Genomic DNA, 25,102 nt, shown 5'->3' with positions numbered 1-25,102 from the left:
GGGCTGGGTGTCCCTGTCCTCCCAGTCCCTGGGTCCCTGTCCTCCTGGGCGATGCTGGCGTTAGCCGGCCCCGTGGGGATGCGGAGCTGCACCCCGGTCTCTGCTCTCCGCGCCCCAGCACCACGCGCTTGCTTGCAGGGTTTTACTGGGAACAGGGCAGCGTCATGCAGGGGCGTCACTGTCCCCAAGCTGGCTCCCCCCGGCCCGGCGCCGGGCGTCTTTGGTCTATGGCTGCTGAGTCTTGTGCGTTGGCAACAGTTTGTGCTGAGGCTTGCGGCCGCTCGCCTTCGGTGCCCACTGCAGCCTGCGGCTCCTCCGGCGCGGCACGGGGCCAGTCCTGCGCCGTGGCACCTGGAGGGGTCATGGGTGCTGGCGTGAGCACAGGGGGGACCCTCTGTACCCCAACACCCGCGTTAGGGGGTGCCAGGGAGGGGAGCGGCGCGTCTCACCTGCGGCACCCAAGGAGGGTCTGGGCTCGCCGGGCTCCGGCAGGGACTCGTGCTTGGCCCTTCGCTTGAACACGGGCGAGCGGCGCAGGCGCAGGGGGACGGTGCCTGCTGGGGAGGGGGGGGACACAACCCAGCCCCGCGTTACGGTGGGGCGCAGCCGCCTGCACCCCTCCTGCCTGCGAGCCCATCCCAAAGCCAAATCCCCTTTGGGATTGTCCCAGTGTGGCAATGCCACCAACCGTCACCCCGGCACCGCGGGTGGCCATCCACCAGCACCACGTGGGATGCCAGCGCCTGCCTCCTCCGGCGTGGGGTGCAGGGGGAGATTTTGGGGTCCTGCTCCAGCCCCCCCCACTTACTTCCCAGCTCCGCCGGGCACTCGGGCTCCCTGAGCTGCTCCTCGTGGACGGACACAGCTCGGCGGCCGGGTCCCCGCGGTGCCACCAGCCGCGGCGTCAGCCGGGTGTCTGGAAAAGCAGCGGGGAGGGGCTGTCAAGGCGGGGGTGGCTGCAGCACCCCGACCTCCTGGCAGCCCCCATCAGCACCCAGCACTGGGTGCTCAGGCCCCAAGGGGCTCCGGGAACACGCTGGCAGCGGGATGAGGGACCCCATTGTCCATCCCTACCTTCGGCGTCGGGCGGTGTGGGTAGGGTGGGCAGGGGGCTGCCGGCACCCCCCTCCCCGCCATGGCTGACCCTCCGCGGCCCCGCCGGCGCGGTCCTCCCCGGCCGCGGCAGGCTGCTGCTCCAGCCCTCCCGGGTGACAGGCTCGGCCAGGCCGAAGGAGCGCCGGGGCTGGTCGGAGCTGGTGCCCCACGGCTCGGCGGGCAGCTGCCGGCCCACGGCTTGCCAGGTTGGCCGGGGCTCATCCAGGCCGGTGCTGGGCTCCATCGCGGCGGCCGGGCTGCGGAAGGGCGCGTCTGGGGGAAGGCAGGACAGAGCTGTGGGTCCCCAGCGGTGGCAGCCCCAGGGGACGGCTCTTGGTGCTGGGAACCAGCCTGCAGCCACCCCAGGGACCGGGTTCCCATCCGCCATCACCAGCATTGGGCACCCATGGGTGCAGGGCACCCTACGAGGGTGCCACCCTGCCCAGGTGCCCATCACTCCCCGTTGGCCCCAGGCCCCATGTAGTGCTGGTAGGTTCTAGCAGAGGGGACAGAGACCTTGGCCCTGGAGGAGGGGGTCGGGGTGACCCACCTGGCACCCATGGGTGACCCACCTGGCACCCATGGTTGACCCACCTGTGGACACGGAGTGCGTGCGGGCCTTCAGGGACGGGGGGGACTCCGCAGAGGTGTCCACGATGTCCCCTGCAAGCACAAGCCACCATCAGTGAGCAGGGGTCTGCCCCGTGCCACCGGCCCTGCAGCCGGGAGCCCGAGGGGGGCTGCCCGTGCCCACCCCGTGGGTGCCCAGCTGGGTGGGGGTCAGGGTGGGAGGACGCAGCCCCTCACCGTCTGAGCCGGCTTTCTTGATCTCGCTGTCTTTGCTCTGCGAGGGGAAAAAAAAACCTGGTAAGGGGTGGGGTGAGGGTGGCAGCACCCTCAGGGACAGTGGGTGGCAGATGGCAGGGTGCTGCCGGGCTCGGCGTGGGGGGGTGCAGGGGATGGGTGCATGCCAGGGAAGGAGGGACAGACAGACAGACACGGTGCAGTGCATTGCAGCCCACATATCAGTGGCCGTGCAGGGGGTTAGGTGACAGGACAGAGGCCATGGGTGGTCGTGGCACAGAGGTGGGTGAACCCCCAGCCATGGACCACCACCTCCACCTGCCCCTTTGGGTGCAGGACCCACCTGCTGCTTCTTGCCCTCGGCCGCTGGGCCCTTGGTGACGCCGATGCGGTGGAGCATGACCTGCACGCGCTGCTCCAAGGAGCCCGGCAGCTCGCCCTCGATCTTCTCCAGGTGCCTCTTCTGTGGGACACAGACAGCCCTGCCAGGGGCACAGCACCCACAGCACCCACCGCAGCACTCACAGCACCCACCCACCTGCGGTGCACCCATGTCCCCAACCCCCTCCATAGAATCATAGAAGAGTTTGGGTGGGAAGGGACCTTAAAGCCCATCCAGTCCCAACCCCCTGCCACGGGCAGGGACACCTTCCACCAGACCAGGTTGCTCCAAGCCCCATCCAACCTGCCCTTGAACACTGCCAGGGAGGGGGCAGCCACAGCTTCTCTGGGCAACCTGGGCCAGGCTCTCACCACCCTCACAGCAAAGAATTTCTTCCTCACATCTCATCTCAATCTCCCCTCTGTCAGTTTAAAACCGTTCCCCCTCGTCCTGTCACTCCATGCCCTTGTCAAAAGCCCCTCTCCAGCTTTCCTGTAGCCCCTTCAGGCACTGGAAGGTGCTAGAAGGTCTCCCCGGAGCCTTCTGTTCTCCAGGCTGAACAGCCACAGCGCTCTCAGCCTGTCTCCAGAGCAGAGGGGCTCCAGCCCTCTGAGCATCTCCGTGGCCTCCTCTGGACTCGCCCCAACAGCTCCGTGTCCTTCTGATGTTGGGGCCCCAGAGCTGGACGCAGCACTGCAGGGGGGGTCTCACGGGAGCGGAGCAGAGGGGCAGAATCCCCTCCCTCGCCCTGCTGGCCACGCTGCTGGGGATGCAGCCCAGGACACGGGTGGCTTTCTGGGCTGCCAGCGCACGTTGCCGGCTCATGGTGAGCTTCTCGTCACCCATCACCCCCAAGCCCTTCTCCTCAGGGCTGCTCTCAATCCATGACCCCAGGAGACCAAGGCACGGCCACGACCCAGCGGGGATGTCCCCAGCCATCGCTCTGGTGTCCCCACATCCCCCAGCTGACCCCACCACCAGCACCCTTGGGTGGGAGCAGCACCCACGGGGTGAGCCACGCAGCGGGACGGCGCTTACCTTGTCGTGCCTGACCCCCAGCGCGTCCTCGTCCTCCCCGGACAGCAGTATGAGCGACTGGGATTTGCCCTCCCGCGAGTACTTGGGCCCGATCCTGCGGGCGGACGCGGGGGTCTGGCAGCGCTCGGGCTCTGCGGCGAGTCCCCCCTCCTCGGATTTACTCAGCGGTTTGCTGGGGGCCCGTAAAATGTCACCCAGCATCGAGCGTCGGCTCCTGGGGGCAGCGGGGCCGCCCTCGGGCTCCTTCTCGCTCCTCGAGCCCCGGCTGGATTTGGGTTTCTTGAAGGCAAAAAAATTCCCGATTTTTTTCTTGAGGGTGCGGGAGCCGGAGGGGGCCAGAGGGGCCGATCCCAGGCAGGTCCCCGGAGCCGTGGGGCTGGGGAGAGAGAGATGAAGCGTTGGGAACGGTGATCTCGGGGCTGCGGATCATGTTTTCCCCCCTTGCCCACCCCAAAGGGATGGACCCAGACCCCAGACACACTATCTGAGACAGCGCTGTCGTGGTGAGGGCGGCCGTTCCCAGTGTGGGACCCCATGGGTGCTGCCCCATTGCCACCCCACAGCCCCTCCCCAGTGTGGGACCCCATGGGTGCTGCCCCATTGCCACCCCACAGCCCCTCCCCAGTGTGGGACCCCATGGGTGCTGCCCCATTGCCACCCCACAGCCCCTCCCCAGTGTGGGACCCCATGGGTGCTGCCCCATTGCCACTCCACAGCCCCTCCCCAGTGTGGGACCCCATGGGTGCTGCCCCATTGCCACCCCACAGCCCCTCCCCAGTGTGGGACCCCATGGGTGCTGCCCCATTGCCACCCCACAGCCCCACCCCAGTGTGGGACCCCACGGGTGCTGCCCCCTTGCCTCCCCCCTACAGGAACAGACCCCACAGCCCTTCCCCAGGCTCATGGGAGCAGGGTGCTGGCCACATCATGCACCCCATGGCTGCACCCCAGCCCTCTCCCACCAGCCTTGCCCTTGGGGGGGATGCACGAGCTGGGTGCCTGTCATAAAGAGGGATGTTTCTCCCCAGCATCCCTCTGGCACTGGGACCAGCAGCGTTTGCAGGGCAGGGTCTGCCAAAACTCCGGGGCTGGGGTGCTGGGTGGGTGCAGGGGCCCTGAGTACCCCCCTGGGCTTACGGCAGCTCCCCTGTGACGAGCCTCTTGGCAAAGAAGTCCTCCAGGCCCTCGTCCACGCGGGTGATGCTCCTGTCCTCGCTGTTCTCGCAGGCCACGGGCTGCACCTGCGAGCAAGCACGGCTGTCAGCCCGGCACGGGGCAAAGGGACCCCCACGTGCCACCCACAAGTGGGTGCCTGTGCAGGATGGGTGCTGGCACCCTCCGTCTCGCTGTGCATCCAGCACGAAAGCCAGACCTTGGTGTTAGCAGCTGCACCCCAGCTCTGGTCCTGCTGCAGCCCTGGGACAGCGCGGGCTCCAGCCCCCCCCGGGGGCTCCTGCCAGCCCCTCGCACCCCGCTGGGTGCCACCTCTGGGGTGCTGGTGGCTCCCCAGCATGGTAGCTGCGTTACACCCAGGTAAGGTGCCTCTGACCCTCCTTGGTGACACAGGGTGACAAATCCTGCTAAAGCCCTCCTAGAGCTGGGCCAGGTCTCCAACCCTGCTGTCCCCATGGCAGAAGCCTTTGGCAAGGATCCTTCCTCCACCTGAGCTCCAAGGAAGGGACACCCACGCTCTGGGGGGGTGACAGAGCGGGTGCACCCACATCTGCGTCCTTCAGGCTCATCCTCAAGCCCAACCTTGGAGAGTCACCACCGCCTGCACCAAGGCCACCCGCTCCATCCCCCCAGCAAAGCGCCCCACGGTATGTGGCACCGCATCAATGGCTCCCCGTCACCAAGGGGGAGGCGCGTCCCCCCGGTGCCATTTCAATCCATAACGACTTTTCATTATGGCTGGATGGGTGCCGCTCAGGAGCCCTTCCAGCCACCTGAGATCTGCTTTCCCTGGCACATCGCATCCATCAAAGCCTGTCCTCACTCAAGGCTTGGCCAACCAACCCCGCTGTGGGGACATGTGCCACGGTGATGGTCCCCAGGCCCTGCCAGCCTCCAGTGTCCACCCTGACCACGGGAAACAGCTCCTGCCTCTCCCCCAGCCCCACCACGGTCCAAGGACGAGCATCACCACGGCCGTGAGGATGCAGCTGCATCACGGTGGCGTGGGGACAAGGTGACGCTGGCCCTGGGGATGGCGACGGAGCCGGACCCTCCACTGACTACACCCAGGAGTTCCTTGTCCTTTGGGGAGGGGGCTGCCGAGGCACGACCCCCAGGCGCTCGCCCTTAGAGGTGGGGGAGCCAAACCCACCCCTCCGCAGCCGGCAGAGCCCCACCGGCATCACCGGGAGCCGCGGCGGCCGCCGGCGCTTTGGGGCCAGTGGGGTTTGGGATGGGGGGGAGCAAAGGGGGTGCAGGAGGAGAGGGGCATCGCCGGCCCCTCTGCGCCCAAACTCTGCGGGTGTTTTCATTCCCTCTCCCGGTGGGCAGCAGGAAAAGGGACGGATGATTTCCCTGACCCCCCCCCTTGCCCATCCTTTGGGGCTGCCCCCCCCTCCCTCCTCCAGCAGCTGAAACGCAGGATAATAAACCACCCGCGGCCCCGCGCATCCCATTTCCCTGCCACGCAACACCCCGCCCGCGGTAATTCACCCCATTAAATAAAAAAAAAAAGAAATAAACCCCCCGAATCCACCCCCCCACCTCGCCAACACCCCCCTTACATTGGGCTTGCTGGGCGGCTGCTTGTGCCGGCGGTTGGGCCGCGGCCGGGCTTTGGTGCAATGCTCCAGCTTCTGGCCGGCGGTCGGCAGGTCCATAAGGAGGGACCCGGTGGTGGCGATGGCAGGCGGCGTGGCGGGGAGCGAGCCGCTCGCGGGCTCAGCATCCTTTGTGGAGGCAGGGCGTGCCGGCGGCGCGGCGAGGCTGAGTGACGGCGGCCTTCGGTGAGCCCCGGGCCCGCTGGCCTCCCGACCCGCCGCCGGCTCCAGCTCCGAGACACCTACGAGGGGCGAGAGGGCCCCGCTTGGCACCCGGCCTCACCAGGCCTCGTCGTCGTCATCACCATCGCCCCCGCGTTGGCAGGGCGCTGGCCGTGCCCACCCAGGCTTTGCGGCGTCCCCGCTGCGGTCCCCGGAGGTTTGCGTGCGTGGGATGCTGCGAGGGGGTGGGAGGGGGATGCTCCGGCGAGGACGGGGCTGAGCCCCGCAGCGGCTGTACGGCACGGGCTCTGCCGGCGCTGGCCCGGCACCCACAAACGCACCCCGCTGTGCTCCGCGGGCAGCTCCTCACCCCCCCAGTTACCCACTGGATGGGGGTCAGGATGCTGCTGGGTTTGGGGACATCAGGGGTCAGGATGCTGCAGGGCTCGGGGACAGTGGGGGTCAGGATGCTGCTGGGTTTGGGGACAGCAGGGGTCAGGGTGCTGCTGGACTCAGGGGACAGGGGGGATCAGGGTGCTGCTGGGCTTGGGGACATCAGGGTCCCCAGGGGACACCTGGGTGACAAGCACTGGGGTCCAGCACAAGCTCTGCTTCAGCCAAAGCTGCACCACAGCCAAAGCCCCGAGAAGCAGCAAGTCACCCCTCAGCTGTGGCCCCTGCCCTGTGCCCCCCTGGATCCTGCCCACCCCAGGCTCGCAGGGCTCCGTGGGGCAATGCCAGCAGCAGAGAAGCCCGGGGCAGCTCAGCAGCAACAGCAGCAGCACCCGTGGGCAACCAGGTCCCACCAAGCAACCCCTGTGCCAGGTCCCCACGGGAGCTGGGTGGGTCGGTGGTGGTCCCTGGGATGGCCGGGGGGGATGCCGGAGCATCTGTGCTCACAGGCAAACCTCCCACCCCTGCCTGGCTACGTGGGGAGGGAGCTCAGGGCGTTCAGCCCACTGCCCACGAGCCAGCTGCCCCCCTCCCCAAAACAGCACAAGAGCAAGTTCAAGGTGAGCTTTGCCTGCAGACCCCCACCACCCAGAGGGGTGTCTGATGGGGCCAGATCCTTGTAGCATCGTCACGGAGGGCTCTGCCCATCAGCCCCCCATCCCTGCCGTGCCCCGTCCCACGCTGAGCCGTGGCACAGGGAGCCCGAGCCGCGCGGTGACCTTACTTCTCACGGTCGGCGTGGGCCGAATGCTCCTGAAGTGCTTGTTCTTCCTCCGCAGGGCCATCTTGTACTGCGGGGAGAGGGGGACCGTGGGGGCTTCGGCGTCGACGAGCTGGTTCCACGGCAGCCGGAGCCAGCCAGGCTTCACCCGGTGATGGGTGCAACCCCTCCATCACCCCCAGCCCCCCAAAGCTGCAGCCCCTCATCTTGGTCTGGCACCGAAACCACCCATGGTGCCAATGGGACGCTCTCCCGGCTCACGGCCCCATGTCCCAGCACTAATTGCCTGGGGGGGGTGCGTGTACCCGCAGAGGCAGCGTCATTAAGCCCGGCATCATCCCTAAGGCGGATCAGAGGCGGTTATAGCGTGGGCAGGGGTCAGCCCCTACCTCCTCCACGGCGAGGTCCGCAGGGCTCCTGCCCCTCGCCGGCGCGGCGGCATCGTCCTCAGCCGGCTCCGGCGGCAGCGCCGGGAGGTCGAGCCCCTGCTTGGGGAGGCTCTCTGCCTAAAACCATCAGGAAGGGCTTAAATTATCCCGGGGGCTGAAGCTGGGTGCTCCGTGCTGCTCCGGCTCCCTACTCAGGATTTACAAGGGGATTTAGGCCTGATTAGCTGGTCGCCATCCCCGGCACAGCTGCCCTGGTGCACGGTGCCTGGCTTCACCCCAGGACCCCCCACTACGCGGCTGCTCCCGGACTTCACTCAGGACATTAAATGCTGCAGTGACCGCACCGGGAGAGGATTACCCGGGAGGAAAACCAGCCTGGTTGGGAATTGTCCTGCTTCCTGCACAGCAAAGCTGTGGTGGCCAGCACCCAGGCAAGGCCAGGGTGCCCAGACCCCCATCCTGCATCCCAGTACCACATGGGCTGGCAGCCCCCAGTGCTCACCAGCTTGCACTGGGCCACGGTCAGGTCTCCCAGCACGGCGTCCACGATGCAGTCGGCCACGGCGGCTGTGACGGACAGCTTGATTTCACTGGGAGCGGAGAGAGGGGTGTCAGGGCCAGCACCCACAGCCCCTGCGAGCTACGGGGCCGGCGCCCACAGAGAACACCCTGCTGGGGAGATGGATGCTCAGCCACGGCACCCAGAGGGGCACCCAGGACATGCCCTGGGCTCCTGCTCGCTAGGTGTGAGCTGCCAGAGCAGGAATGTGAGCAGGCGCTGGCTGGGAGAGAGGATGCCAAGGCATCACCCCATGGGACTTCCCAGCTCCCCAGGGACACATCCCAACTGGATCCGAGCAGGCAGCAAAGCCACAGCTGGGAAAACACACCAGGAAGACCCAGCACACAACCACCACCCCGTGAGGAGGAGCCGTTGGGGTAGGGACCATCCCCCAAAATCCTCATCGTGGCCCCGTGGGTGAGAGCCAGCTGCCGAGCAAGAAGGAAGAACGGCACGTCCACCCACTTGAGCTTGCTGAAGACGTCGGTGATCATCTGGTCCAAGACGGCGCTGAGGTTGAGGTGGTCCTGGAGGTGGATGCGCTCCGACATGGCGTTGACCAGCTGGTCCCTGATCCTGCTCTTCTGCACCACGGCCGGGCAGAGGCTGTGCGCCGTGTCCAGCGCCGCCTGCATGATCGCCTGGAGTTCGGGGAGGAAAGGAGAGTTTCTGGTGCCTTTTCTATCAGGATTCATGTGGTTTCCAGGAGATGCCATGTCCCTCATCCTTGGGCCGAGGCTGACGAGCATCCTGTGCCACCCGCAGCTCCCCGCGGGCGCCCACCTGGATCTCCCGGTCGCAGGTCTGCGACGCTTCCTCCGCAAGACACTCCAGCTTGTGCTGCAGCTTGATGTTCTGGTACGGGGTGTTCCCCGCTTCGTACAAGAGGGGCAGGATCTGCCATGGGAAGAGGGACAATGTGGACCACCCCATGGCACCTCATCCTCACATTCCATCCTCCCACGTGGAGCCTGCACCCGCAGAAGAGCATCATCTGCATCAGCTGGGGACACCCAGCGACCTTCTGGCTTTGCTGGGCCAGCATTGGGCATCCTGGCCCCTCACGGTCCCCGTGTCACCCCAGCCAGACCCTCAACTGCTCCCCACCACCCACTGACCCTCCTTCCACCCCCTGCGCCCAGCCACGCCGCTGCCCACGTCAGGGGAGATCCTTTCCCACTCCTTTCACCACCTTTCCACCATCAGCACTGTCCTCTGAAATCCCACCTCTGCCGGATTAAGTACCCAAGGGGGTGCCAAGGGAGTTGGGATGAAGGAAAGGAAGGTGGTTTGAAGAGAAGTAGAGGAGGAGGAAAAGGTGTGATGGGGAGAGAGAATTGGGACCAGGAGGAAAAGGTGTGATGGGGAGAGAGAATTGGGGCCAGGAGGATCAAACCAGGGCTGACAGCAGTGGCCAACGTGGTGGCCTTCGTCATGGGCTGATGGAGCATCCTCATGGCTGGGCTGCGTCCAGCCGGGGTGGGATGAGGATGCCCGAAGGAGAGACACCCCAGGGATGGGGGAAGTGTTTCTCACCAGTGTGGGCATCCATGGGTTGGAACCTCCCAGAGCTGGAGCACCCACCTCCCCCCAGGAGGGCTGCACGAGCAGGGGGTGCCCTTGGGACCCCCAGTGCCCAGGGGCTGTGCTGGGGGGGATTAAGGACTTTTTGGGACTTGTTCTAGAAGGTGATTCAGAAATTCGCAGCTGTTTAAAGCTTTGCAAGAGCTCGGTGACGTGCTTCTGCTGCATCGATGATTCTGGTGTTCCCCGAGTGCCGGTTAATTATGTCATTAACTGATCAATAACCCGCTTCGATCCTGAACTGAAGCCAGGCAAGCTGAGGGGCGTCCCCGGGCTGCAGACTCACGCTGACGGAGAGGTTGGCATTCCTGATGGCCTCCTCGGCGCAGAGGATGTCCGCCTCCGCCTCCCTGCCCGGGCAGGCGCTCAGCACGTCGACGTGCTTCTGCACGCTCAGGCAGATCTCGTTCACCAGCTGGAGCACAGAGAGGAGCGTCACACACCAACACCGGTGGCCAAGCCCACCACTAACCCATGTCCCTCAGCACCACATCTACACGGCTTTTAAATCCCCCCAGGGATGGGGACTCCACCACTGCCCTGGGCAGCCTGTGCCAGGGCTTGACAAACCTTTGGGGGGAAGAAATCGTCCCTGATCTCCAACCTAAACCTCCCCTGGCACAACTTGAGGCCGTTTTCTCTCGTCCTGTCACTTGTTACAGAATCAATCAGGTTGGAAGAGCCCTCTGGGATCATCGAGTCCAACCATTGCCCTGACACCACCATGGCAACTAGACCATGGCACTAAGTGCCACGTCCAGTCTTTTCTTAAACGCCTCCAGAGATGGTGACTCCACCACCTCCCTGGGCAGCCCCTTCCAATGGCTAATGACCCTTGCTGAGAAGAAATGCCTGGGAGAAGAGACCGACCCCCACCTTGCTACAGACCCCAGAGCATCCATGTCTAATAACTGGGGACGCTGGGAGCACGCTGCGTAGCAGTGAGATACCCCACCGCTGCATATGCATGAAACCCATGGATGCAACCAGGAGGGTTCCTTGAAGATCTCCCTTTCTGCTTGGCCCCACTCTCACCCCTCCACTCAGGAAAGGCGAGAAGGGGTTTGTGCTGCTTGCCAGAGCTCACACGAGCTCACCGGGGTTATCTGGGGCAAGGGGAGGGCAGCCCCACGCAGCAATTCGGCCGGCAAACCTGTTCGGAGGAGGTGGTGAGGATGCCCTGCTGCAGGCGGAAGGTCTGCGCCGGCAGCGTGCGCCGGAGCTGGTTCCTCGTCAGGCAGGACTGGAGCTGCAGCGGGCGAGAGGCCGTGAGCAGGCGCTGTCGGGGGCACCCGGCCCTGCGCCCCCCACCCCGCGCCCCCCCCCACCTTGTGCACCGCCTCCTCGGTTTTCTCGGGGTTGCTGCGGTACGCTTGCGCCACGTCGCTCATGGGCAAGGGCATCGACTTGAGGGTGTAGTTCCTGTGAGGCAGCGTGGGACCCCTCAGCCTCATGGGGCTCATCCCCACACAGACATAACGTCGGTCCAGAGCCCACCCCACAGCAGCCTGGACATTGCCCCAAGGTCCATCCCTGGAGATGGAGATGGCCGAACTCTGGCCAGCAGCAAACCCCCATGGGGCAGCAGTGACCACCCACCCAGGCTCTCCATCCACCTCCTCTTCCTTCAGGCCTCCAGAGAACCTGCACGGCCAAACACCAGACCCAATGGTGTGCTCGTCAGATGGACAACTTCTACCCATTTTTCGTGGGGTGGGAGAAGAACATCATGTCTTCACCAACAGCAGATCATAGAATCAGTCTGGTTTGGGTTGGAAGGGACCTTAAAGCCCATCTAGTTCCAACCCCCCTGCCACAGGCAGGGACACCTTCCACCAGACCAGGTTGCTCCAAGCCCCATCCAACCTGCCCTTGAACACTGCCAGGGAGGGGACAGCCACAGCTTCTCTGGGCAACCTGGGCCAGGGTCTCACCACCCTCACAGCAAAGAATTTCTTCCTCAGATCTCATCTCAATCTCCCCTCTTTCAGTTTAAAACCGTTCCCCCTCGTCCTGTCACTCCATGCCCTTGTCAAAAGCCCCTCTCCAGCTTTCCTGTAGCCCCTTCAGGCACTGGAAGGCTGCTATGAGGTGATCCCCCTCCCCGTGTTTGCTGGAGCTGCCTTGGGCCATGCGGGCCTGTGCTGGGTTGGGAGGCAGAGCCCAGGGGAGACCTTGAGGTCAGGAACGAAGGTGCCATCACCGAATGGGTGGCAGGTTGCTCTGCTGGCTGCAAGGCCCAAGCTGTAGACCAACTCCCTTGGGACTTGTATGCAACTGCATGATGCACTTGCTGCTTTGAGGGGACAAGAGACCCTGGGGACAGTGACATCCTGATGCTAGAGGCTCTTTTGCATGGCGGTAGCAAGCCAGGAGGACCAAGCTGCTCCCTCCTTACCTCTCCAAAGCTTGAGCCACCTCCAGGAGACCCTGGGCGGTTGTGTTGTTCCTGTCCCAAACCACGGTCCTGCAAGGAGAAGGACACGGGTGAGCCCTGCCTGCACCCACGCAGCCCCACGGTGGGTCACCACAGGAATAGTGAGGCCAAGGTTGACCCCCAGGCACCAGAAAGCTGGGAAATGGGGTTAAAAATCTCAACCTTGTGATTCAAAACCTAAACTTGGACTTTGCAAGGAGCTGTGAAGTACGTGGGTGCCTGGAGGGGGTGAAGGGCAGGGAGGACGCAGGCAGGTGCTGTCCTGCTGGCAGGGGCAGATGTCCCCAGAAGGACAGCCCTGGCCAGGAGACCCTTCCCCATTCCCTGACCCCTGCAGACACCCCTGCCTTGCCTTTGTGGGCACAATATGGTCAAAAAATGGCATTTTAGGAACTGATGCCAGAGCGTGGGGTGAGGGCAGTGACTGCAAGGGACCAGGAGCCTGGTGAAGAGCTGGCAAGTGCTGAGGCAGGGACTGAGCTGCTCTCTTGCCCTTCACGTGTCACCTGCCATGAGAGCAAGATACGGTCACAGCATCCAACCGCACACCAGGAATGGTCCAGGGCCACATCCATGGCCACCAGGAGCCACGCTAAAGCCTCCTCTGATGGCATCAGCATCACAACCAGGACCCCCGTAACAGGGTCACCTGGCACAAGGTGGGAAGGGCACCCACAGGGTGAGGTGGGCCTGCTGCTACCTGAGCTTCGTGTTGATCTGCAGCGCCTTGGCTAGCATCTTGGCCCCCGTGTCCCCCATGGCATTGCCGCTGATGTCCAGAGCGATGAGGCTGGTGTTACTGCCCAGGGCGCTCAGCAGGACGTTGGTTCCCAGCTTGAGGCGCGATTCAGCCACGGACAGGGACTGGAGAGGCTGGAAAGGGGACAAGGAGGAGGAGAGGTGGCCAGGACACACGTCAGGACGTGTGTCAGCCCTGCAGACACAGCCTCCATCCCCGGTGCTGGCTTTGGGGAGCCCAAGTCTTGCTGAACCCCAAGGAACAGGAGGACACCGGGTGCTTCCACAACACCCTGGGTTTAGCTCCGATGCCTGGCAGGCAGCGGGGAGGAGAGAGGTGGTTCTGGAGAGCTGGGCTGCAGCCAGGTTACACCAAGCATCTCCTCCGCGCCGTCAGCCAGACACAGGCTTCCGCTTCCCCAGATGAACGGGCAAAGCTCTCGCTTCTCTGCCTGAGCATCTGCTTCAGACGGAGGAGGAGAGGAGCAGAAGGATTTGGATGGCAGCGGGAGGGAGGGAGGTTTGCTCCCAGGAGGGATCCGGATGGCACCCTGGCATGGGGGCTGCATGATGGCGGCGGAGGGGGACCGAGAGCACGGGTGGGATGGTTGGGGTGGCTGAGGACAAGCTGGACTTACACAGTCGTCCTCCTGGGTGAGCTGGACGATGCGGTGCAGGACGTCCACCAGCCCGTCCCTGCGGGAGAGGTGGAGGGGTTACAGGGCCATCCCACCCGCACCCCAGGGCGGCAGGCAGAGCTCCATCCTCTCTCCCGAGGCTGCGCCTGTCCCTGCAGCACCTACGGGGTGGGCCACAAGATGACCGTCCCCCCACGTCCCCAAGCTCCCTGTTGGGTTGGAGCAGGCAGGACGGGCAGGCAATCCTTGTCACTCCTGACCAGCCCATGGGCTTTGGATGGGGAGAGAAAGATGAGGTGGGCGCGTGGTGCCAAGACGGCCCGGGAGCTGTGACTTGGCACTTACTTGGACTTGATGTTGAAGTTTTTCCCCAGAGAGACGTGCCTAATGGACTTGCTTCTGCCGATGGAGAGCACCAGCGTCACCATGTCAGGGTCGAAGCCTGCGAGAGATGGGAGACACCCACCGGGATGCTCCAAGCAGTCCGGACCACAGAGGTGGCATCAAGGTGGCAGGGTGGTCCCCCAAGGGAGACCTACAGAGCCACTAAGTTGCCACCATGGGATGGTAGAGATGCTCAGGGCAGCTCCTGAGCATCCTCCTCCTTTTCATGGCTCCTCCAAGGCGACCAAAGACCTGTGCAGAGCCGAGGGCACTGGGGAGTGACTGGGGCCTCTGGGGCCTCCTGCTATTTGGGGTGCCAAGCCAAAAATAGAAGCACATTTTGGCAAAGGCTGACCAGAGATTTGGGGTAAGACAGTGAGCTTTTGGAGCATCAGTGGCCTCAACAGCTTTTTGAATGACTTCAAACCACATCAACTTTCCCATGCTGCATGGTCTGCTGGGAGATCTTAGCAAGGCTGCTTGAAGGTTTGGGGCCTTCTAGGTAAAATTAAGAGCTGGCAGAGGTGACATGCGTGATAATTAGGGTTGCTCGCCCATGGTTTTGGAGGCCACAGCAGGGCAAGGTCAGCAGCAGAGGCTGCGAGCTCCTGCAGAGAGGTGGGAAGAGGTTCAGCCCAGGGAGACCTTTTCAGTGCTTCAAACCCTGAGCTAGCAACGCGAGACCACCTCGGATTCAGGGAGGTGAAGAGGCTTGTACCAGGAAAGATGTGAAATGAGAATTTTTGGCAGGTCCTGAGGCAGGAGGGGACAAAGAAATCGCCACACGACCCGTGCTGGAGATGCTTCCCCTCTGAATGAGAGAGCAGCAAGGGCCACCATGGGATACAACGCTGGAAGGTGATGGAAGAGGCCTGGCACGCTGGGAAGGACATCAGCAGAGCGAGAAGAGCACATGTAAGGAGTGCCCACCTTGGGGAAAGCGGGGGGTGGTTGGTTTTGGGGGTGAAAAGCCACAAAGCCTGACGAGGTGGTAATTTCTCAGGGAGGAATCCACTGCTGGCCATTGGGTGCCTTCACCTCCACGAGACACAGCCCGTAACACTGCGGCTGCTGCTGAGGAAGGACTTTTACAGGTGACAAGTGCAGTTTAACATGGCGTTAGCGAGCATGGTCAAGAGGCAGGCAAGAGCAGCAGAGCCTACCCATCGCCCTGGAGACTCCTACGAGCTCATGAGATGCTGGGGCTGAGCTGGCCTCGACCAAACAGACCTCTGATGGGTAACTGACAGCCTGGTTGGACCCTACCCATCACCCTACGGACTCCTACAAGCTCATGAGATGTTGGGGCTGAGCTGGCCTCGACCAAACAGACCTCTGATGGGGGCAAGGTGGGACCCTACACATACCCCTATGGACTCCTACAAGCTCATGAGATGATGGGGCTGAGCTGGCCTCGACCAAACAGACCTCTGATGAGTGCAAGGTGGGACCCTGCACATACCCCTGTGGACCCTTACAAGCTCATGAGATGCTGGGGCTGAGCTGGCCTCTGCCAAACAGCCCGTGGTGGCTGGGCCCACGGATGGAGAAGATGATCTCCCGGCTGGGGAAAAAGCAACCTACCGTTGTCAGACAAGTCCAGGTGGCCGATGGAGCTGGCATCGGGGATGAGGTCCTGGATGACTTGGGCCCCCGCTGATCTCAGCTTGGAAGAAACAGCAAGACATCAGTACAAGGGGAGGCGGCGAGCCCTGCAAACGAGATCTTGCCGTCGGGAAGGTCACCCCAGCCCCACGGTGGACAGGGCATGGACCTTCCCGCACAGGGACTGAGCCCCCTGCCACCACGGGACCCCCCTGGATGGACTGATGGCACCCACGAGTGCTAGCCCCTCACCTCGCAGCTGCTGAGATCCAAGTGCAGGTCACTGATGTGACTGTTATCTGCCAGGCCTTGCAGCAGTGCCCTGGAAAAGCCACCAAAGCCACCCATCAGGGTGAGCTATGGGGATACCAGCACCCCCAGTGGTCCAGGCAGTGGGAGTGGGGTGCTGGAGAAGACCTTCCCAGAGCTCTGCCTCGCACAGCCCTGTCCATCCTCCCCACCCGCCCTCTCAGCACACAAAGCCCTGAGCGAGGTCCCCCCTCGGACCACACTCACCCCAAATCCATTCCCCTTGGGGGACTCACAGCCCCACCTCACCTTACAGCATCCGCTGGCAGCTTGGTACCCGCCATGGAGACATGCCTGAGGGCACAGGCCTGGCTGAAGAACTCCTTGATGTCAGGGGAGATGGTTTTCACCCTCCTAAAAAGGATGGGCACAATGTGGCATCATCTCCTGCCCAGCTGGGTACCGTGGTGCCCTCCCCACCACCCCGGGGGCTTACTTGTGGGAGTACGTGTTTTTGGAGAGATCCAGATGGACGAGGCTGGTGTGACATCCATGGACCAGGGCTCCAAAGAGCTGCCGGGGTGGGGACACGAGCCTTGTCGAGGAGGACCCAGCCAGCGCTGTGGCCCCTCGCACAGCCCAGGGAGGGATGGGTGATGGTATGGGATGAGCTGTGGGAGATGCTGAGGGGGTCTGCCCCGTGCTGGGGCTCCCTTCTTCCTCGTACTGACCCCCGAGTCCCCCAACCCACCCATGGCAGCGGGCACAGAGCTGGGCTGGCTGCCCCGTGCCAGCTGGGATGGGGTGGCAGCACCCTGCAGGACCATGGCAGGGTTTCAGGAGCAGGGGGCTCACTGCCAGGACCCCCTGCTCAGGTACTCACAGCATCCAACTGGCAGTCGGTGCCAGCCAGGCTGAGGTGGGAGAGCGAGCGGCACTGGTGGAGGAGGCTCTGCAGGTTCTGGGGGCAGAGAGGGCTCAGCGGCTTCGCCCAGGACCCTGACCCCCCACCCTGACCCCCCACCAGCCCAGGAATCCCAGCTCCCGCCTGCCAAGCACCAGGATGAATCCTGCCCAGAGGGACCCAGCCCCATGTGGCTCGCTCCTGGGATGCCTCCTCGCTCCAGTTGGCATCTCCCACCCTCCCACGAGGAGATGCACGGGGATGGCCGCAGTTCACCCCCCAGCTGCCCCTGGGCAGGCAGGGTGCAGACCCCAGGGGACCGACGCCATCGAGCCCACGCAGGGGACAGAGCCCGGGCGGTGTCACCCCATGGCAGCCCGGGCACTCACGCCAATGTCGTCCCCAGCCAGGGTGCCAGGGTTTCCAGAGAGGTCCAAGTGCCGGAGGGAGGACCCGATGGCTTTGTTCTCTGCGAGGGCCTTGCACAACGTGCTCACCCCTGCTCAAGGAGATGGAGAGAGATGCCTGTGGGTCCGTGGAGCAGAGGAGGGGGCACTTTCCTACAGCTGGGGCAGCAGGACATTGGAGATGCCCTTACCAGGGTGTCCCTGCAGCCCCTCCAGCCACCCCTTTGGTGCCAGCTTGTCCCCAAGCACCACCGTGCCCAGCATCCCAGTGGCACCCAGGAAGGGAGCAGGATGCCAGGCTGTACCTTTGGAAGTGAGCGTTGTCCTGGCCAAGCTGAGGCTCTGCAGACCCTTGGGGCTCTTCTCCACATGCCGGCTGAAGGCAACGATCCCTGGGGAGAGAGCAGAAAGCCCTGAGCGGCCGTAGCAGCGCAGGTGGGTGTCCATCCCACCTCGAGCTACAACTCCTGAGGTGGGGGCAGCTGCCAGTAGGATCTGGAGTTGAACATCAGTGTTTATGGGTGGGAACTCATCCCAGACCAGAAGTTGGGTACCTCTGTCTTCCAGCTGGTTGCCAGCAAGGTTGATGGTGTGCAGGACAGAGTCGGGATGGTTGGTGAGCGCCTGGGCCATCCTCTGCACAAAGTCACTGCGGGGAGAAGGGCCACCTGTCTGAGCAAGCCACAGCCACCTCCAGGAGACATGGTGGCCAACCCTGGAGCCTTACAGGGACGTGCCACCAGCAGAGCCAGCTCCATCTGAAAGCAGAGCCTCTGCAAGGGTGGGTGATGCCCACTGGCCTCCGGGCTACTAACAGTGAACTTTATGCTGTGGAGGGGATGGGGCACCAACATCCCCCTGGCACACGGGTCCATGGACCTCCTGCTCCACGCATGTGAAGGGGTGAGCACCACCAGGCTGCCAAGCCCCTGCTTATCACCACGTAAGCCCTGCAACGTCTTTGCTTACGCTTTCAACCCGCTGTTCTCCAGCACCAGCTCCTCCAGCGTCACCGATTTGCTGAGCATGTAGAGCAGCTGCTCCGAAATTTCCTGGTTCTGGCAGGGGAAAAGAAAGGCCTTCTGGAAACCTGGCCATCTCCAGCACGCCCAGCACCACGGTGCCGGCACTCACCAGCCTGAAGTCCTTGCAGGAGAGCTTGGTGAACCACAGGTTGAAGGACAAGGCGGCGACGCTCAGTGCCACGTCTCTGCAGGGTGACAAGGACAAGGGAGTGAGGGGCCAGGTTGAGCCAAACCTGGTCCCAAATGGGTGCCCCAAGGCGCCCAACACCGGGATGCCCCAAGGCAGCATTCAACGGAGCAGGACTGGGGTCCATGAGGTTAAAGCACCCCACGAACACAGCTCAGCTTCCCCAGGTTACTCCCTCAGGGAAAATAAAATTAATGGAAATATTTGCACGCTTCTGTCAAAACCTCGGGGTTTTTTTATTTTTAATTCTGAGCTCTCATGTGAAGAACACCACAGGTCTTGCTCAGCTGGAAACAACCTTCAGTTGAACCTTTGCTCCATCTTTCTCAGGATGAAGACGTGGCTGAGCCCCGCGGGGATGAGTCCAGGCCCAGGCAGAGCTCACGGCCCCGCTCTGAGGTTATAACCCCGTAACAGCTATTTATGATACATATTTGTATGTGTGAGGGGGAGCAGCGTCGGCTGCTTTGCATAGGGAAACACCTGCCAGCCACGAGCTGCCAGGAGCCGCCGTGACGGTTGGTTTTCACCTCCGCGAGCAGCTCGCAGGCTTATTTACATGTTAAAAATCACAGAATCACAGACTGGTTTCGGTTGGAAGGGACCTTAAAGCCCATCCAGTCCCAACCCCCTGCCACGGGCAGGGACACCTTCCCCCAGACCAGGTTGCTCCAAGCCCCATCCAGCCTGGCCTTGGACACTGCTGGAGGGGGCAGCCACAGCTTCTCTGGGGAGGTTGCCCGGCCTCTCAGGGCTGTCGCCCCATGGGACGGGGCTCATCGTGTTCGGTGCGGGGGAGCACCAGCCTGCAGATGTGGTGTCCTCGGAGTGTGTAAAGCCATAAAAGCTTCTAACACGAGTGGAGGAGCATGTTGGGCCACCCCTGCCGCTGATGAGGAGGATGGGGAGAAGTGCCGGCATGGCACGTGGCACGGCTGGGGGACTCACCGGCTCTCCAGGTGGCTGAAGTCCAGCAGGTTGAACTCCCGGCAGTCCTGGCTGTGGTAGATGTTGTCCACGTCCTGTCCGGATGGATGGACACATGGGTCAGGCTCAGCACCTGGTCCTGGGGAGGGCTCGGGTGCCCAGGGCTGCTGGAGGGAGCTGAGCCCTCGGGGACCCTAAACCCTGAGCCTAAAACCTCACCTGGTGCCGCGGCTGGCAGGGCACGTGTCCCAAACTAGAGGGACAGCTTGGTGGGTCTTGGACCCCTTCTGCAGGGACTGGCCAGAAGGCAGCAAGGCACCCCCAGGCTGGTGGGAACAAGGGTGTGGGGAGAGGTGGGCTGGAGTTGGAGTCCCAGAGGGAGAGGGGGACAGCCGGTCCTGCTGTGCCTGGGTCCCAGCGGGGTTCTCCTCTACTAGGGACACCCAGCAAGGTTCCAGATTTCCAGGGACTCTCTTCACATGACAGTCTGGGAGACAACCTGGTCCAAGGCATCTCATCCCTACCTGCACTTGGATTCCACCCCACCGAGGAGCCAGGGGCACTCAAGCCAGGCAAACCTGCAGTTCCCAGCTCTAGGATGTCCCTTGGATGCTCCCAGCCCCAGCAGCCCTGTGAGCACCCTGCTTCCCCGCCTGCCAAGAGCTACGCTGTCGTTGCCTCTCCTCCACGACACCCACCACCTTACCCACTGGATCTCCTCGCGGAAGGCAAAGCCGTTGTAATCGCATAAAGCAGCGTAGGTCTCCGAAAACCCCCCTGCAAAGAGAAGGCAGTCTTGGTGGCAGACCTTCCCACGGGAACATGGAGAAGACCTTTGGAGAGGGCAGAAAGCAGGAAAAGGATGGTGGAGGCTCTCCCTTCCATCCTCAAAGGGCCCAGAGTGTCCTGTGTGGTCTACTGCCAGCCCAGAAGTGGTCACACAGCTCCAGGAGCTGCAGCTGGCTTTGCTTGGTCCACGTGGATACCAGGCAAGGTGCATTGCATGATGGAGGTATCCTCCTCCAAACCGGGCTCCAGGGAAAGCCCCTGGCTCTGCAGCAATGCCGTACGAGGCGGGTGGAAGCACCCACAGCTGCATGTCCTCACGGGTGGACACTGAGCATCCTTGCCCCACAGCTCTCCTGCTCCTTTCTGGGGAGCTACGTCCCCTCAAACCTGCTCCTGCCCCATAGGGTGGGGTGGGCCGGCAGAGAGCAAACCCCACTAGCAGGGCTCCTTCCAACCGAAGCCACCATGGGTGCCCTGCCAGCAGAGGTGAGGGCTGTCAGCAGACGGACGCTGGGCTGTGATGGTCCCCAGGGCGCTCCAACCCTCCTTGGCTCATCCTGGAGGAGACGTGTGGGGGGAATAAAGGGCTTACCACAGGGCCCGGGGCTGCTCTGCAGCATCTCCTCCAGCGAGTCCGTGATCCGCTGGATCCTCTCGTACAGGTTGGGGGGGGAGTTCTTGAGCAGCGTCCTAGGGAAGGACCAGAGGGGTGGCATGGCAGTGGGCTGGGAGAAGAGCATCCCCCACCGCTTCATGCTTAGCTACAGCCCCTGGGTGTGAGGGTGGCCAGAAATACTCTTCCCAGTGGGATGGGGGAGCAGGGTCTGGCCTCCATCAGTGGGACTTTCTCCTGTTAAAAGGTGCTAATTGTGAACTCACCCCATATGTGGGGCTTTTCTGAGCCAAGAGTTTGCTCTGGTACCTCCACAACTACCTGTGAGGAGCAGAAGACCCTTACCCAGGGGATGAGTCTGGAAAGACCTTCTTCAGTGACATGGTGACGTGGATGACAACTTGCTCCAAGTCCTCAAAGGACATGAACCGGAAGGTGTAAGACGCTGCATCCGTTTCTATGACAACCTGCGGGGTCCAAAGGATGGGAGATGCCCGAGCGAGCTGGCAGCGTCCCCAAGCCCACAGCCACAGCGGTGACAGCCACCGGCTCCTCGCTGCAAACACCCAGCTGCCGCTTACAAACCCGCAGCCGAAGCACGGGGCAGGCTGCGAGCACCAGGAATTTAGGCTAAAATATATTAAAGAGATGGTAAGGTGAGAGGAGAAGGCAGAAACCTCCCCAAAACCCCAGCTAAGCTGACACAGCAGCAGGGGCGAGAGCAGCAGCCTTGACTCTGCCTGCGGCAGCCGCAGCTGGAGGACAGAGTTTTCCTCCCCGAATTTTTTTTGAGGCTTTTTTAGCTTTCGGTTCCTAGCAGGGGGAACAGAAAAAAAAAAATCCCATGGCAACACGCTCCCAGATTTAATTACACGCCGATTGAGGCGTGGGAGCGAGATGAGTTATCTGCTGGTGCTTGCGTGAGGATGATGCTTCCACCAGTGCCCAGGGCTGCGGGGACCGGCCCTGCCTGCAGATTCGTGACCCCTGGGCTCTCCAGATCCCCGTCAGACGTCTCACCCCACTCCACCCTGGGGTACGAACCCCCTCTCACCCCTCACTCTCTGCCCAGCTCCTCCTTATTTAGAGTCACAGACTGGTTGGGGTTGGAAGGGACCTTAAAGCCCATCCAGTCCCAACCCCCTGCCACGGGCAGGGACACCTTCCACCAGACCACGTTGCTCCAAGCCCCATCCAACCTACCCTTGAACACTGCCAGGGAGGGGGCAGCCACAGCTTCTCTGGGCAACCTGGGCCAGGGTCTCACCACCCTCACAGCAAAGAATTTCTTCCTCAGATCTCATCTCAACCTCCCCTCTGTCAGTTTAAAACCGTTCCCCCTCGTCCTGTCACTCCATGCCCTTGTCAAAAGCCCCTCTCCAGCTTTCCTGTAGCCCCTTCAGGCACTGGAAGGTGCTAGAAGGTCTCCCCGGAGCCTTCTCTCCTCCAGGCTGAACAGCCCCAGCTCTCTCAGCCTGTCTCCACAGGACATTCTCTCCCGGAGCTCAGCCCACCGAGCAGCAGAAACCCCGGTTAGAGGCTGGGGCCGTCAGCACCGACGATGCTTTAATGAGCGAAAGACGGACACGATGTTAATGAGGACCAAAAAGATGGACACGAGGCTAATGAGGACCGCAGCCCCTTTTCGGCTGAGGCACCCGAACGTCCCCATCCCTCCCCTCCGCGCTTCCCCCCCCGCTGCGCCTGCCCCACGCGCACGCCTCTCCCTAAGAGGATTTAACGGGGTTTAAAACACCCTCCTGCTAATTTTGGCTCCGTGTCCCTAAGCCAGCGGCCGTTTGTCACCTTGTCCCTGCCAAGCCGGAGGTGCCGTGGCCGGGCGCTGTCTGCAGCCGCCGGAGGGGAAGGGGTGCAGGCACCCACGCTCGCCCCCAGCACCCCTGGGTGCCTCCCCGCACCTCCAGCCCCGAGGGCGACACCGTAAGAGGATTTCTTTGGAGGTGGGGAAGGGATAAATACCCTGCAGATCATCAGTGGTGACCCTCAGCATGCGACGGGGAGCAAGGACATCCCCCCCAGACCCCACGGTGGGCTCCGGGCCGGGGTTTGCCACGGGTGGGAGGTGGGGTGGGTGCCCGGGGTGGGTTTGTGGCAGGTATTGGTGCCACTCACCAATCTGGGCTCTTGCACTGTCATCTCCTTCACTTCCAGGAAGCTGAAGCTGCTGTGAACCTGTGAGTCAGAGGAGCTGGGTCAGCCCCGGCGCTGGTGGGACCTAAGAGGGACCCAAGGGTGCCCCCCCAGCTCCCCATGCCCCAGGCAGTGCCCGGCCATGCCCCCCAACCCAAACCCCCTCCCCTTCATCCCATCCTCCTCCTCATCCTGTTCCTAGGGGCTCCCCAGACCTGGTGGCCTGGGTGACCCATGGCTGCCCCACGGGTCACCCCCCTGGTGCCCCACACAGCCCAGTGATGCCCTGCCGGTGCCCCATGAGGCTCTACCATGGCACAGGAGCCCCGGCACTTACCCTCACCGGCAGCATCACCGGCAGCACGTAGGCTCGCCAGGGCGTCAGCACCTGGGCAGGGGGACATTGGGGTGACAGGGGACCAGGGTGTCACGCGAGCCACCCCTGTCCCCCGCTGCAGCCACGAAATGGCCGCCTGGGGAAAGGGGGACAGTAGGAACCAGGCTGGACTCTGCACGTACCAAGATGGAGTCGTCACACTTGGATTTCACCTGCAGCTGAATGCTCATCACCAGGAGGACCTTCTTCATCCCCAGGAAGGCAGTGATGCCCTCTGAAAAGGCCAACGTCCCCATGAAGTGAGGTGCCTGAAGCCACCCCTGGTCCTCTCCCACATGCCCTGCTGCCTTGGGGACACCAGCCCCAGTGTCCCTGTCTGAATCAGCTCCTCTCCATCCACACCTGACGGTCAGACCCTGGTTGCTCTCTCAGCTAAGCTACGTGCTTCTTCATCAGCTTCAGGTCTCGTATGGTGCTCGGGTGATAAATGCCCCTCCTCATCAGAGCTTCGGAGCAGCCTGGCTCACCGGGAGCTGGCGCTGAGCAACAGCCGGGCCCTGGTTTCTCTTCCTTCCTTCCCAAATTTACCCCTGGGGAGCAACTCAGGTCCTGCCTCCCCTCGGCGCAGCCAGGGTCGTGTTCTGCTCTTGGGTTTTTTTGGGAGCGCTCTCGGGTGGTCGCGCGCTCCAACCTCCCCGTGCTCGCAAACCAGTCGCTCATCACAGTGGAGCTGTGGGGATGCAGTGACCCGGCTCCTTCCCACCCCACTGCAAGCCTCGGTGGGGCTGATGAGGCTGTGGGACCACAAGATCATAGAATCCCAGACTGGTTTGGGTTGGAAGGGACCTTAAAGCCCATCCAGTCCCAACCCCCCTGCCACGGGCAGGGACACCTTCCCCCAGACCAGGTTGCTCCAAGCCCCATCCAACCTGGTCTTGAACACTGCCAGGGAGGGGGCAGCTGCAGCTGCTCTGGGCAACCTGGGCCAGGGTCTCACCACCCTCACAGCAAAGAATTTCTTCCTCACATCTCATCTCAATCTCCCCTCTTTCAGTTTAAAACCGTTCCCCCTCGTCCTGTCACTCCATGCCCTTGTCAAAAGCCCCTCTCCAGCTTTCCTGTAGCCCCTTCAGGCACTGGAAGGTGCTAGAAGGTCTCCCCGGAGCCTTCTCTTCTCCAGGCTGAACAGCCCCAGCTCTCTCAGCCTGTCTCCAGAGCAGAGGGGCTCCAGCCCTCTGAGCATCTCCGTGGCCTCCTCTGGACTCGCCCCAACAGCTCCGTGTCCTTCTTCTGTTGGGGCCCCAGAGCTGGACGCAGCACTGCAGGGGGGGTCTCCCGAGAGCGGAGCAGAGGGGCAGAATCCCCTCCCTCGCCCTGCTGGCCACGCTGCTGGGGATGCAGCCCAGGACATGGATCTCCACGGCCTTTCGCCATTTCAATCCCGAGGGAAGGCCGGGAGCAGCAGTTCCTCCCGCAGCCCCGGTGCTGCTGGGGATGGCAGGGTGCCGGCTGTCCCTCCCTGGGGAGCGTGTGAGCTTTGGGGCCCCAGACCCTGCTTGGACCCCCCTGAACCGCAGCTGCTGCCGACGAGGAACCCAACAGCGGCTCCGCCAACCCCAGCACGGCATCCACGGCCGAGCAGGCCCCGCACCGGCGCCTTCCATGTGGCACCGGTGCCCCGGCAGCGTGGCGGCGGGCGACCCTCACCTTGCAGCTCCGCGGGGATCCCTCCGGGGGACGCGGCCAT

General features: G+C 63.1%; 1 protein-coding gene across 1 annotated transcript; it reads right to left on the bottom strand.

Moving 5' to 3' along the window:
- Nucleotides 1–175: 175 nt before the first annotated feature.
- Nucleotides 176–25,102, bottom strand: CARMIL2 (capping protein regulator and myosin 1 linker 2). The gene is given in 40 exon segments (XM_068411511.1): nucleotides 176–351; nucleotides 450–557; nucleotides 809–916; nucleotides 1,075–1,368; nucleotides 1,690–1,758; nucleotides 1,903–1,939; nucleotides 2,243–2,362; nucleotides 3,320–3,695; nucleotides 4,457–4,560; nucleotides 6,058–6,335; nucleotides 7,433–7,499; nucleotides 7,819–7,935; nucleotides 8,321–8,408; nucleotides 8,846–9,153; nucleotides 9,155–9,277; nucleotides 10,251–10,379; nucleotides 11,118–11,213; nucleotides 11,293–11,386; nucleotides 12,363–12,431; nucleotides 13,102–13,274; nucleotides 13,778–13,835; nucleotides 14,123–14,219; nucleotides 15,746–15,827; nucleotides 16,019–16,088; nucleotides 16,325–16,429; nucleotides 16,512–16,588; nucleotides 16,899–16,976; nucleotides 17,309–17,421; nucleotides 17,632–17,718; nucleotides 17,881–17,975; nucleotides 18,296–18,384; nucleotides 18,461–18,536; nucleotides 19,487–19,560; nucleotides 20,172–20,242; nucleotides 20,847–20,944; nucleotides 21,213–21,334; nucleotides 23,001–23,060; nucleotides 23,356–23,406; nucleotides 23,538–23,629; nucleotides 25,063–25,102. Coding segments are annotated over 40 exon segments (4,569 nt in total).

This window comes from Nyctibius grandis, chromosome 12, assembly GCF_013368605.1.
Source record: "Nyctibius grandis isolate bNycGra1 chromosome 12, bNycGra1.pri, whole genome shotgun sequence".
In the NCBI taxonomy this organism is placed as follows: domain Eukaryota; kingdom Metazoa; phylum Chordata; class Aves; order Nyctibiiformes; family Nyctibiidae; genus Nyctibius; species Nyctibius grandis.
Note: the sequence above shows the minus strand (reverse complement) of the source record. Positions and strands in the feature narration are given on the sequence as shown.